Source organism: Lissotriton vulgaris, chromosome 11, assembly GCF_964263255.1.
Source record: "Lissotriton vulgaris chromosome 11, aLisVul1.2, whole genome shotgun sequence".
Classification (NCBI taxonomy): domain Eukaryota; kingdom Metazoa; phylum Chordata; class Amphibia; order Caudata; family Salamandridae; genus Lissotriton; species Lissotriton vulgaris.
Window position 1 is genome coordinate 252,222,147 of NC_141699.1, and position 15,044 is coordinate 252,237,190.

General features: G+C 43.8%; 1 protein-coding gene across 3 annotated transcripts in view; it reads right to left on the bottom strand.

Annotated features, from left to right (window-relative positions):
• The window catches only part of MORC2 (MORC family CW-type zinc finger 2), a 322,812-nt gene that overhangs the window by 234,470 nt on the left and 73,298 nt on the right, over positions 1 to 15,044 (bottom strand). For all 3 annotated transcript variants that reach the window (XM_086943169.1, XM_086943168.1, XM_086943171.1), the window contains exons 6-8: positions 13,755 to 13,845; positions 8,012 to 8,120; positions 7,591 to 7,750 (exon numbers count right to left, since the gene is read on the bottom strand). In XM_086943169.1, the coding sequence (XP_086799295.1) occupies positions 7,591 to 7,750; positions 8,012 to 8,120; positions 13,755 to 13,845 (360 nt within the window). The remainder of the gene's footprint in view (positions 1 to 7,590; positions 7,751 to 8,011; positions 8,121 to 13,754; positions 13,846 to 15,044) is intronic.

A 15,044-nucleotide genomic window follows, 5' to 3' on the forward strand; every position in this document is an offset into this window, starting at 1 on the left:
ATATCAAGATTTAGACTCCATTTGTAATCTCCTTTCACCTCAGCAATAATTTCCTCTCTAACTGTAACCAATAGTGTTTACAGTGCCATGAAGAAGGGTATGCTCTCCATAATTCTGTGATTTAATGGTCTCTTTTTTCCTAGTGTTTTGCTGAGGAAAGATCAGCTGGTATTTTACTAAAAGCACTTGGTCTTCCTTTTAACAGTAGAGTGATTACCTGCTTTATTGTTTTTCATACTAAACATGGTCCAAGTTAGGCATTATTCACACAAGTGAAATCTATGACAAGGTAAATTGTTACATGCAGGCTGCTGTGTAGGGTTCAACAACAAGACCAGTCAGTACACCCTTCCCTGTCAAAGGAGTGAAAGTTGTGAGTAATGTTTCTAGAGTCAATGGGTCAATCTTTGAAAAGTAGAAGAGACAGAGTTGATCCTTATGTATCGTAGCTTTAAAGAAGGGCATGAGGTTATTGCAGTGTTGCAAGAAAGTACACAGGGTATTTTCCAAGCCCTCTGAATGCCTGGAAAACACCAAAGAGATTTATAGAAGCCTAATCAATGGGTTTAATGTAGGATTCCCTTTTCCTACTGTTTTATGGCTTCATTGTACCTCTTCCTATGTTGCCTCAAATTTACTATTCTACAGTTGTTAATGTCTTCATTCTGCTATGTTCCTGTTGGTAACTTTTTAAATCGGGCTAATTCTTTGTTTAACCATTTATTGATTAGTTTACTCCCAAGCCTTGTTTATGCTTTTTTTTATGCAGTCAGCTTTTGAACAGAATTACTAACGTGACGTCATAATGCTTATTGCTTGATTTCAGGATTGCAGAGGTGGATTTGCACATTCAATCCATTTTGTAGTGGTGTTGAAGTCTTCTCTATTTAGGTTATTGACGCATCTTTTTTTCAATGGATTTGTGTTCAACTTGCAGGTCAAGACTGACATGTAATCTCTAGAGAGGATGTTAATGAGTGGTCAAAACAAGTCTGCAGTTATGTTATGTTAAAACTTTTACAAAGCACGATTAGCAATGGTGTCTTGGCGCTAGCACACCGAGAAGCAAGCAGAAGCATTAATCAAAGAACAGACAAGTCTTGATGGCTTTCCTGAACGAAGCCAGAGAGGGAAGATTTCTGATGTTAAACGAGAGGGAGTTCCAGAGCCTTGCGGCTCCCACCACAAATCTTCCACCACCCCAGTATGATTTAAGAACTCTGAGAAAGTATCACTTTTGCTCCTTGTGATCTCAGCCATCTAGTTGGGGAGTACCGGTGCAGGGAAGGTTTCAGGAACTGAGGGTCGGCCCCGTGAATTGCCTTGTACGTAATACACAGTGTTTTAAACTTGATCCGATTTTTAATTGACATCCAATGCAAACTTTGGAGATGGATTCCCACCAACTGAAATTTGGGAATCCCCAGGAGAAGCCTTATGGCCGCGTTTTGAATCACCTGGAGCCTTTGAAGTTGCTTCATCGGCATGCCAATATATGACCCATTACAGTAATCTAGTCTGGAAAGGACTAGGGATGTGACTACCGTTTTCCTGCTTTCTGTAGGAATCAGAGGTAGGATTTTCTTAATGGCTTTGAGCATGAAGAAACTGGATGACCAAACGGACTTAACTTGTGCTTCAAAGTCCAGTCTCTGGTCTATAATCATACCCATGTTTTTTACTTTGGCGACAGGGATAGGTGCTGTTCCCAGGTCCTTTGGCCACCAAATCTGGGACCGTGAAGGAGAAAAATTACCGAACAGAATCACCTCGGTTTTCCCGGAATTTAACTTGAGGCAGTGCAAACTCATCCATGAGCTGACTGCTGTCATGCAGTCTCTGAATCTATTTCCTCGTGGTGATGTATTTTTGCTAATGGTTACCACGATTTGGGTATCATCTGCATACGATGTTAGTGCCACCCCAACAGATCTAATAAGGGCTGCCAGTTCCGAAACATAAACATTGAAAAGTGTGGGACTTAAGGAAGAGCCCTGTAGAACTCCACAAGGAAGTATGAAGGACGGAGAAGTCAGGTTCCCTAAAGCCACCGATTGTGTACTGTCCTCTAGAAAGGGGGATATCAATGCCAATGCCTTTCCAGAGATGGCAAAAGAATTCAAAATTTTAAGCAAGGTTTTGTGGTCTACCGTGTCAAAGGCCTCCGACCAGTCAAGCAGCACAAGGGTTGCAGCGCCCTCTGTGTCCATTACTGTTCTTATTTCATCAGTGGCCTTTATTAGCGCTGTTTCGGTACTGTGCACTGACTTAATCCAAAGTAAGCCTCATCCAGCAGGTTATGATCTTGTAAATATAGAGTAAGCTGGTTGTTCACAACCTTTTCAGCCAGTTTGACTGGAAGGCGAGAGATGGGCCCATAGTTGCCTGGATCCAGTGCATCGAGGTTGGCTTTTTTCAAAAGGGGTAAAATAGAGACTCTCTTCCACATAGAGGGAAAAACATCTTCTGTAAACATGGAGTTAAAAATGGAAGCTAATCTAGTCCCAAGTACCTCCAGGGCTTTTTTGACATCATAGGAGGGAGTGGGTCGTAAGGTGAGCCTGATCTTATTTTGGAAATAAGAGTCATTATCTCATCAACAGTTACTGCCTTGAATTCTGCAAGGATGGGGCCATTAGGGTGTAGTACACTTTAGGCGTTATCATTATTTGAATGTGCCCCATTACCAAAGGTGGTGACAATTTGCTCCACTTCATTTTGAAAGTGCTGGGCCAGGATGTTACAAAATTCCTGAGAGTGGCCGCTCCCTTTTCTATCGGGGGTGTAGACAGTTTAGTTACCACCGAATAGAGCTCTTTGGAAGAGTTTTCTGCCTTCTTAATTTCCTTAGAGAAATAGGTAGCCTTTTCTGACAATATCAATGTTTTATATTCAGCTAGTAGCAGTTTGTATTTTCCAAATTCCTGTTCCTTATAATTAATTCTCCAACATCGCTCCGGTTTTCTGCACTCCTGTATTTTTACGTCTAAGTGTGTCAGTGAACCAGGGGGCAGATGGAATAGCCCTATTGCATCATATGTTTGGCTATTTCAATCTTGTGCAAAAACACTAAATCTAAAGTGTGACTAGCTGTGTAGTTTAGGTCATTCACCACTTGGCATGAGCCGAAAGACATAACATTTTCCACAATATCTCGGCCAGGTTTCAGATTGGTTGTCAAGCACAGGTTAACATTTCCCATCATCATAATGTGCTGCCCATTGTTTAGGTTTAGTCACGTCTTCCACTTCATACGAGCGGCATCTCTCACTTGATAACAAAGCCTGGAGAGACCAGAGTTCTGGTCTTTGTAATTTGAAGGTCTTAGGTTTTAAATATTTTTATAAGCCGTGCACCATGGCCTACCGGTAGTCTGGTGGAAAACACCAATTTCAGATTTAATGCTGGTCTATCTAAGGAAAAGTATGATTGAAGCCTTAGAAAACCATTAAATGGTGGTTTTCCCCATCACTGTGAAATGTTGGAAATGGAACGCTGACATTTCAAAAACATTACATACTCTATATATGACCTGTAGGAAAGTGGGTTTCTGTTGCAGTAACCTCCTACTTTTTGCCTGATAACTGATGCACGATTCCTTGGTGTGCCCTGGGTCCCTGCCAATCAGGTTCCCAGGGCCTGTGTTCTTTCCCCAAAAACTAACTCAATTGACCTCTCTGGCCACAGGTCAGCCCCTGGTAAATGGAACCATAGGTACCCAGGGCACTGTGACCAGAGAAGACACCTAAGGGCTGCAGCACTTCTTGTGCCACCCTTAGAGGCCCTGTACCCTGACACACACACACACTGCCTTTGCAGGCTGAGTGTCTTGGTGCAGAACAAAACAAAGAGTCAACATGGCACACATCCCTGTCTGCCATGCCCACAAAACACTGCCCTGGCATACCTCAGTCACCCCTCTAGCTGGGTGCTGTATGCCAGTGGTGTGGGTACAGGTGCATGAGTCCTGTACCCCTACAGTACCCAGGTCCATTCCTGGGAACTGTAAGTGCAGTGATGCCATTAAGAGTATATGGTGCTGGGAGTTTGTCATCACGAACTCCACAGCACCATGATGGCCTTCGTTGAAGACTGAGAAGGATGGTATCAAATTTCTCAGCACATTAAATCCACACTGATGCCAGTGTGGGATTTAACGTAAAATGCACGACAAAGGGCAACTTAGAATTGCCCCCTGAAACTAACCCACAACCCGCGTTCTGACTGAGAGGCTGCTTAGGCTACCACCCAGCAGACATGCTGCAGGACCCCTGGGTAGAGAGCCATCTGCTCTTGTGGGCCTGCTACAATGCACATCCTGGGGCGAGGTGCAAGGCCTCCTCCCCCAGAATGGGCAGGGGAAGCTTCAAAGGCATGCCGCCTTTGTGAGCTTCTCCAGGCCACTTGTTGTACTCAGCAACTGGTTCCCCCCCCCGGTTCTGACCCCCACTCTGGCGGGAAGACAGGCAGGAAAACCAAAGTGAGGAAAGGGGGTGTGTCAGCCTCTGCCAACCCCACCCCTCAGGTGGGGGAGGCGAGGTGAAGCACAACTCTGGGCTCTTGCCATCTTTAGGATGGGGAGCCCTACCCATTCAGAGACAGGCTCCTGCCCCACTGCCACTGGAGAGTGGCAGAATAGGGGTTGTACTCACCCCAGGGAAGGGACCCATTGGTCCCTGACCTTCCCCTACCTGTAATGCCCCTAAATTTAGTATTTAGGGCCACCCTGAACCTTCCTTCCTCAGATCCCGATTCCGAAACTACAAAGAACAACAAGAAGACAGAAGACCTGCAGCGCAGCTGCTAACAAGAGGACAACACCAACTGACTTGGACCCAGCCTTACCGACCTGTCAACCCTCGAACCTGCTCCTGCTAAACCCCGGCATCTCCTGTGGTCAGCAACCTTAAAAACCCCGGAGGCCCTGACTGCCTGGCTCATCCAAAGACTGGGACTCCCACGAGCAGTGGTTCTGCTCAAACAGCAACAACCCCTGGTGCCAGCCAGGAACCGCGAATCCAGCACACTCTGCACCCGCCGAGCCCGGCCTGTGCCTGAGTGAACAAAAACCACAAGGACGTTCCCCCAGCGACTGTGAACACGTATCCAGCACCCAAGGACCCTCCTCGACGCTCCTGACAACGCCTGTAGCCTCACAACCAGGGACCCCTCCAACCGCGACCAGCAGAGGGTAAGATTACCCGTCACTAAAAGACACCCCTGCACCCGGCACCCAACACCCTGTGTCCAACTCCTGGGTGTCTACCTAACCTACAGCTTCCCAACGTACCTCTCGAAGTGGTGGTCGCCCCTGGAGAATCTCTGTCCCCGAGCCTGCAGCCTTTGTTCATCTTGCAGCTTTCCCATTGATATACATTGGCTGCCTGACGGCCAAAAGCACCCTGCAATCAGCCGCCCGAGTGCCACTGGAAGTGCAGCATCTGTTCTATCCTACTTCCCCACTTGCCCTGTGTAAGGTACCAGGAGCTTTGCTCCCACAGCCGCGTGGCCTGCCTGCTAGCAGCCACCAACCAAAGGCCCCCTGCCCGCAAAAGGCTAACATTGGGCCTACTCTCTCTGCAACCGGCTGCCCCTGTGCCGCTGAGGGTGTAACAACTGTACCTACCTGGCCCTGGGAGACCCCTGAGTCTTACCCCAGGACCTTAACTCTGCCAGTCAAGTACTTACCTGAAAGCCGATAACTTACATTTTCTCCATAGGGTAACATTGGCTGGTTTTCACTTGGAAATTCTTCTAAGTGTCAAGTTTTGAAACTTTGAAATATTCACTAAAAATCATCCGATCAACGAAAACGAAATTACTCACCTGTTACCAGGAGAGATCCCAGTGCTGGATCATTGTGCCCAGCACTGACCCTAAAAAGTAATTACAACTGTGATTTTACGATAACCTGATTTTCCTCCATAGGATAACATTGCCTGGTTTTTGCCAGAAATTCTTCTAAGTGTTGATTTTTGAAACATACAAATATTCCTTAAAAATCGCCTGTGTAACAAAAACAGGAGATGCACCAGGGCTGAATACAGGATCCAGCACCGAGTAAGAAAAACCTACGCAAAGTAATTAATATTGCATTCACTTAAAAATGTCCATTGAGCTCAATGTTATAATTGTGTTTAACTTGTGTTGCATATTGCAGCAACTGTTCTATTGCATTCAAAAGTCTATTGTTATTTGAAAGTATTCAACTGTAGCATCTCATCCTGAAAAAGGAATTTTAATACCTACTTGTGGTTCTAAAATAAAACTGTATTTTTATATACAAAACTATTGGCCTAGAGTTCAGTTCTTGAGTGCGTGAGACCATTTGCTGACTGTCCTCTGATACTGCCTTACTGCTCGACCAAGCTACCACTTTAGAGTAAGGTTATATCTAACTTTAACCTCTGTCAAACCGGTGGGAACTGTGGACTCTGTGCACACGGTACCTTACTTTGGTGGAGTATATACAGAGCCACTTTCTTACATGACCCGTTCTAATGTCAGTTTGAAAAACACAACTCCAGAAGGGAAAGACATGGTTTGATTTCTTTTGCTGTTTTCTCAAAGATATTGATCCTCTCATTGTGCTTGAACTGATACTAGAAATAAACAATCCAAAGACAGCAATCATGTGCTAGGCGTTGTGGAGATATAATGAACATCAGAGAGGCATTTCTCATAAAAAAGTCTCATAATTGTCCACAATCAAAAACAACCTAAGACACAATTGCCTTTGCTAACTAAACCACTAACTGGTGGACAATGGACAGTCTGTAAATGCTGCAAAAACAACATTAACTAGAATAACTGGATATTTTAAAATTGCTTTGTATATTTAATTTGTTGATTGTCCTGTTGTAATATGTTAAGTAAAACCCAAACTAGATCTGGAAGGCATTTTAGAATGTCATATGGAGCTAAATATAAAAGCAGTAGCTCATATTCAGGAAAGAAATGGCAGTATAGGCAGGACAGAATTTTAAGAAAATGTACTGAACAAGAGAGATGGGTTAAGGCACAGAATGAACCTTTTTGTAGGAGCTTGAATAAGAGGAAGATCCTAAAGTCTTTATTAGTGAAAGAAATAGTTTTTTTGTGTAAAGATATATATGTTGAGATTTCCAAAAGCATCTTCTAAAAGGATTCAGTGACTGGCTGCCTTGTTTATTTAGGTATAATACTTCTTTAAAATACTTTATTTTCAGTCACTGGTTTCAAATTACTGGCAATTTAATCTGAATTGTTTTCAGTCTTAATAAATACCTCAGGAACTGCAGAGCTGTACTTTTTATTTATAACATATAGTTTGCTTAAAAAATAATAAAGTTGTAATGGTATCTGTAATGAGATTTACACCCAGTTAGGAATGAAAAACACTCTAATGTACAATGTACTTTTGTTTCGGCCTGAAGACCCACTGACTTATTTTCCCACCACAATGACCCTCCACAACCTGATGGAATTGTGGAACAACAAAAGGAACAGAACATTTCAACCAAGGCTATAGAGATAGGCTGTGTGGAAGGAGAGTGAATAAGACACTAAGTTAGGGAAAACCGGATGGACCAGAGGTTGGGGAACACTTACCATTCTTGTCAGAGATTTTGTTGAATTGCTCCATGACCTCTTCCTCTGACCGGAAGGGGGAATATTTGTATATAAGCTCCGTCTCAATGGAAAATTTCTCCATGTTCTCAGTGATAGGCTCACGTGTTTTTGTATTCCACGCGGGAAGAGGGACAATCACCTACAGTAAAGCAAATATCAATTTACGGAGAAAACTCTTCCCGTGTTCTAGGGTGCATGACAATGTATATCTACATTAAAACATGCTGGACATTCTATACTGCCTCTAGTTCTAAGCATCTATTTCTATGATATATCAACAAAACAGCTTTATTTCACTGCCAAACCCATGGTATATCACAGAATCAAAGTCAAAGAAAACGGAAATATAACCACAAAGGTACTTAGTTAAAACAAATTGATTATCTTTACAAAATCTAACCTCATCGATGCCTTCTTCCTCATGGAATGTGCGGGACAAAAAGAGGCATGTCATGGCATCGTTTTTCTTTGTAAAAAGAATAAAATCCTTCCCCATACGCATGGAACCTCTAAAATTTGATTAAGAAGAAAATGGTTAGAGAAGTAGGGTAGAAAAGGAATGGGAAAGCATAACTGTACATAGAGCTAGAGACAAACTCCTGGACAATTAAAGGGTTTTAAGAAATAAGTAGGTACAGGGCCTTTGAAACCAATTCTGTGGTGTTTCATTGACTGAAGTACGCAGCACTGGCTACATAATTCATCATATGCTGTGTAATGGGCTCATTTTAAACAAAAAGAAGATGTTTCTGGATAAACACAAATCAAAATATACCAATAAAAAGATTCACATGCAGAGGAACATAGCTTATGCAAGCATATCTGCAACACTAGTGTAGGTGGGAACTATGTCTGGGAAAGTTGAGACATGAAGAAGTTAGATGGAGATACTCTGGAAGTTGCAGTGGAAGTAAGCCTCATCTTCTTCAAAGCTGAGCCCTGCTTGCTCACTAGATGCTCATATCCTTATCCTCTTGCTGAAGGCTGATCTTTTGCAGTTCAACTCTTGACCTTCTCATCTTCTCTGGCTTTTACCTCAAGGATTGCCATCTTTGTTTTTAGAACTCTAAGGTTTGTGGAACACACTGGAGGGTGAGAGAAGTCCATCAAAGGGTTGAAATAGAGAGAAATGTCCTACAGGGGCTACCTGAGCTCAGACAGCGGTTCTACTACTAGGCCCTGCCTCTCAGTGGTCTGGGCTCACACTAGTCTCGTCTCGCACAACATTGGGAAGCTAAGATACTAGCAATCAAATGGTTCTTTACTTGACAACTGAATCTGAACCGTTTCCTATTGCAAGTCCACCTTCCATTAATCTTCGTTAAAATCCCTCTGACAAGATTCCTCATCCTACAGTATGGGATGAGTCTTAACTGGCCTCTAAATATAAATGCAGTGGTCTTTATTAAGTGTAGCAGTCCACAAGTGGTTTTTAACTGCGATGGTTCACCTCTGCAGAATATGCTATGGGCTTATAGGAAAGTTGATGTGACAATCTGGTTTTAAGCTAAATTCAACTTGTTTGAGTGGTCAAAACACACACACTGGACACTCAGTGCTGAGCTCAAGATTACCAGCAGATTAGTCCTAAAAAACTGAATTTAAAGCAACCACCCTAAAAGGGGCAACTTTGCAAGATGGTTCCCCTTAAAATCAAAGGTAAACTAGCCATCATCTCCACAGCCTAACTCCCCACGCAAGGAGTCTGCAATGCCCCTCAACTTTCTCAGCCAGGCTCCAGTCACTCTCTCCATAGACCAATCTCAATATCAGAGCACACACACTACCTACCCACTTTCAAGGCCCAACCATATTCTACAACTTCCCGTCACGCCTTCTCTTACATTTGATTTCCCGCATTACCACAAAGAGCATTCTTGCCAGATTCCTCCAGTACCCTCAAAATTACTTTCTCATTTTTTTTATTTTACAGAGTTTTACAGTTTTATATAGCACAAACTTGACCCGAATCGGGTATCAGAGTGCTTTACATAGCACCAGTTGCATTACATGAGGACAAATTCATTTTTATTAGGCATGGGGAGATTAAGTGATTTGCCCAGAATCACAGGATGTTCAGCGTCATTGCTGAGACTCAAACCCAGTTCCTCAGATTCAACGTCGAACGCCCTAGCCATTAGGCCAACTTCTCTCCCCAACTTCTACCCAACAATACCCTCATCAAAAGGTTATAATGTGGTCCGCTTTCCCTCACCAACCTCTCCTCTTCCTTCTAGAAGCCTCAAGCCAAACATGGCTTCCAACACACAGCTCCATCCCAAATTCCACAAACGTGCAGTGCGGACCCTATCCCGGACTCAAGCAAGCTTGTCTCAACTAAGAACCATGACCACCCCAAGTGTTGAACAGAAAGAGTTTGGCCTTTTCTTGTGTAGGCACGGTCCCAAGAACACCAGACTTAGTGGAATTCATGGATGAGTGAGTCATGCTGGTCCTGTTACAAGATTGTTAGAATTAAGTCCAGTGTAATCCTCGGAGAAATAGTTGAGGGCTCTTTTAGATCATTGAGCTTTATTGTCTCTAGGGACGGCCACTGGTGGCAAGGTTTTCTATTCTGTAGGTTTGGTTTCTTGATGGAGTATATGAGCTTATCGATTATCTGAGTGGAGACATTTGTGGATTTCAGATTGGTCGAAACGGTTTTAAGTTCCTTGACACTTCTGATTGGTAAGATCGAACTGATATGGTGGGTTTGAGGTGTAATACAGAGGGACTCCATTAATGCATAGTCATTTCTTTCCATACACAATGTTCACTATAACGGGGGAGTGCCACCCAGTGACTGGTACCTGCCGATGGAGTTGGAGGTTTGCCCTCACACCTCGGCTGCTTGCCACTCACTTCTGTGGATCCAGGTGGGATGGGCAGGAACTCACATTGTATGAGCGTACTGCAGTTAATATAGTTGTGTTATTTAGAATTTGTAGAGTTTACCAAAAGGGAATGGGACGTTGTTTACGTGCACTCACTGAGCACGGGTTTGCCAGGGAGGAAAATGTGATGATGCCAAAGGTGAGGGGGACTTTTGGGGAAGTTCATTGTTGGGGTTGGGCCTTCCTTCATGTGGGGTACTTTGTGAACTGCCAAGGGTCGCACGACCAGGGGACACCGCCTAATGTCTTGAGAGAGGGGCGGGACTCTGCCGGGAGAAGTGTGGAAGGGGAAACGCTATGGCGTCCACCATGACTAAATTATTTACCTGGAATGTACGCGGTCTTGCTACATTCGATAAAGATAGACAAATATTTGCTTACCTGAAACGATACAGAGTGTCGGTGGCGTGCCTTCAGGAGACCCATGTCTGGGGTGATTCCATAAAATGTTTGAGGAAAAGGGGGCAAGGGGTGCCCTCATATGGGTAGCACCGGGATTCCCGTTCCAATACTTACAACACGTGGTAGATGTGGATGGCCAGTTTGTTGTACTGCATGGGAGGCTTGATGGTACAGAAATTTGCATTATAAATATGTATTACCCCGAATAATGATAGCGCCTCCTTTTTTGGCGATCTTTTGGAGGTGGCTTCTCCATATCTTGGGGCTCCAATACGATTTACTGGGGACTTTAATTGTGTTCTGGATAGGGAACTCTCGAAAATGCACACAAAACCAAAGATGACACTGGCGCTCCATCGTATATTGCAGGGCTTACAACTCAGGGATGTATAGCGGGAGCGCTCTCCCCTTAAGTGACAGTTCTCCTGGTATATGCCTGCTACGGGGACTTCCAGCAGATTAGATTACTGGTTCTATTCCTCTGAACTGGGGCCCCTGGTTGGGGGTATGACATATCAAACAAGATATCAGTCAGACCATTCCCAGGTCCTTCTGGAGATGGGACTACTAGGATCAGACCTCAGATCCCATTATGGCGCTTGAAAACGGAGGCTTTAACTGATCCTTAATTTCTGGCCACGATAATGGCAGAATTGAGTAACTATTTTAGTGAAAACTGGGAGACCGCATCCAGCCGAGCTACTGAATGGGAAGTTATGAAAGTTGTTTTTAGACGAGCTTGTATAAAAACTGTTTATGGGGTGAGGTCCCAACTAAAGAAAATGTTTCTCTTCACGAATCTAGGCTGGCAAAACTACAGATGGAACTTAGCACAGACCCCTAGAAATTGAAAGAGTGGACCGACGCGAAGGAAACATGTTGTACTCAAAGAGAAGATGGATACTTCAACAAAACACTCATGGCAGATCTTCGCAGACTGGAGAAATAGGTCTATACAACTTACCGTCAATGCCTATATAAGGAGGGAGACAAAGCTGGAGCCTTGCTGGCACGCCTTGTGAGACAGACAGAAGGCACCAGCTACTCATATACTGTAGATACGTACTGCGGACAGAACACTACACTACACACAGAGGATTATAGCAGACACTCTGGAAACACATTTAGAGAATGTCTATACTAACCAGGTAGACCTGGGGCTGAGCCAATTGACAGACTATTTAGATACAGTACATTTGTCCACTGTCACCAAAGAAGAGCAGGAGGCGCTGGGTTCTCCAATCACTAAGGAAGAAATTCTTGGGGCTATCGGACGCCTTAAACCGGCGGAGAGTCTGAGGTCGGACAGACCCCTGGCAGAGTTTTATAAGAGTTTTGCGCTGCTCTTAGTGGATAGACTACTTGCAGTCTATAATGAGATGGTGCAGAATGGCTGCTGCCCGCCCACTATGAGTGAAGCACTAGTAGCTATGATTCACAAAAAAGACAAAGACCCTGATATGCCAAGCTCCTATAGGCCTATCTCCTTATTGAATAAAGATGCCAAGATACTGAGTGGTATTATGGCTAACCGCCTCCTCCCCTATATGAAACGTTTGATTCACACAGACCAAGCGGGGTTTATCCCTGGACGGATACTACCTATAATTTAGGACAGCTGGCACATGTCTGGCATGCTCCCTGCCTAGCGGACTCTGATAATGTGTTGGTATCCCTTGATATGGAGCAGGCATTCAACTCTGTGGAGTGGCCGTATATGTGACAGGTCTTGATGGCCATGAGGTTTGAATGCGTTCTCATGTAACAAAACTGGCGCTATGTAAAGCGCTCTGATACCCGATTTCTTCGGGTCTTGTTTGCACTATATAATACTCTACAAAAAAAAAACATATTGCAGAAGATACTGAATGCTTATAATACATGGTCAAATAAATCACACATCCCTCAAGCAGCTTAAACGTTGGTGTCCTGGCTTCTGCATATAAAAGAGATAACATGACAGCAGACGTGCACAATTAAAGTGGACTCAGTTAAGCAAAATGAAACACACAAAAAAGCATTTAGTAATTTGTTGCACAAACATATTTCAATCAGTTTAATGTCAATGCTATTTAAACAGGCGTTATTTACTTCAGAAGGAGTAACATTCAGGCCTGGGTGTAGTTCGCAGCATTTTGGTACGCGGAACTCCGCGAAGTTACAAAAAAAACTCCACGAAGTTCCTCGAGTGGCGGAGTGCAGTGCGAACTGTAGTTTGTGCTGGTATTCTTGCGGCTCGGGTAGAAATTCTACCCGAGCGGCAGCTCACGCTCTGAGTTCGATCGCTAACTTACAGTTCGCAATCGCGAGCCGGGAAAAAACTCAGCTGCATATTGCGGAGCGGACTTTTCTGCACTCACGGAGTGCAGAAAACTCTGCAAACTTCACGAACAGAGCGATGTTCACCACCCAGGCCTAGTAACATGCAGAGATTCTTTCTCTTCACTAATGAACTATAATATGCAAAAAATAAATGATACAATAAATCTTTCCTTTATGCTGATCACTGTTCATTTTTGAAAAACAAATCATAAAAATGAAGTCTTTAAACTGCAGTCATCATGATGTTCCATGAACTGTTTTCAGCTTGGCTGCTGCCACAGGAGCAAGCAATATAACATCACAAGTAAACTATAATAAGTTATTACAGCTGAGCAGCTACGCTATTTTCCTTTTACAGCCAACGAGCGAGGTCACAACTGGACTGCAATAAGGAAATTAGACAGTTTTTTATATTGGTATTAGAGGCTTCCAATAAATGGAATAGTCCATAACTTCAACTGCCTCTGTAATTTTTAAGTTTCCATGAGTTTTCCAAGGATTTGAACTAACTATTCATTTACTCACGACTTTAGTCCATTGCCATACTGCCCAATCTGAGTGGACTCTGGGGTTCTCTTTGCAGATTTGCCAAACTGGATCACACTGGCAGCCTCACCTGTTGAGAAAGAAAATCCTGTAAGAAACCTCAGTCGGTAAATGTCTCCACCTCAGAGACTGGTGCGTAACATTAGGGCAGCAAGTTAAAAAAAGCACCATTATCCATTAGCTTTTTAGACTTATTGAGTGCCAATCAGATGGTTAATAGTACTACATGTAATTTTAGTACTGAAAAACTTTAGGAAGATTTTGTGTATAAAGTGCACAAGTTCCTTTTATTCTTAATGCTATCCAGGCATAATATGAATTGTTACGTTAATTGGTTGTCATCAGCAAACAACTTAATGTGCTGGGGGGTGGGGAGGAGGAGGCGGTGGGGTACCATATTATATAAGGATCATTAGTTCAAATGTAGCAAATCTCCTTTATGGAAACAGGATAGACATGCAGATATGTCCTCATATGTAATAAAATGCACCCAGCCTTAGGGTGGAAGGTCTGTTGTAGGGGGTGACTTACATATATTGCATGCAGCGTCTGTGGGCATAGCACACAGGGTGTGTGCCATGTCGTGTTTTCACATTTGTTTGCACCATTTCACGCAGCCTGCAATGACAGGCTGAATGAGTCTGGTGGCGGGTCCCTTAGGGTGGCACAATAAATAATGCAGACGTTAGGGACCCTCTTTAATACCCATACCCTAAGTACCAGAGTGCCATTTACTAGGGACTTGCAGAAGTGCTAAATATCTTGCCACTTGGGGTATAATTGAAGTTACCTTGTTTTTGGAAAAGAGCACTGCCAGTGGGGATCTGGGTAGCAGGAACTCAGTGCACTTCAGTCAAAATTGCATCAAATACCAGCCAAAAAGTACAGGTGATCATGTAAAAAAAGTGGCAGTTTCCTACATAGCTGTTTCCAGCCCACGGGCTAAAATAGCTACTAATACTCTATTGGACAGGCCACATCATGTTGGGAGTCAGTCACACGGACCGCTTAGGTCTCGAGAGACAGTTACCTTTTGGATCCAGCAATTTCAGGGTTCTCTCTGTATTTTTAGCTCTTGTTTCGATCTAAAAAAGAAGTAGTCCAGGTGTTGGAGATGCAGGATGCTGAAGATACTGAAGAGGGGTGGTGAGCCTACCTAGGCCACTCTTGGATCCACGAAAATCAGGGGTTGCCTCTATCTCCAACTATGCACCAATGGAGTCCAGTGCCGCTCTAGTCACCACTGATCAGCTAGCCTCCCAGTTACAG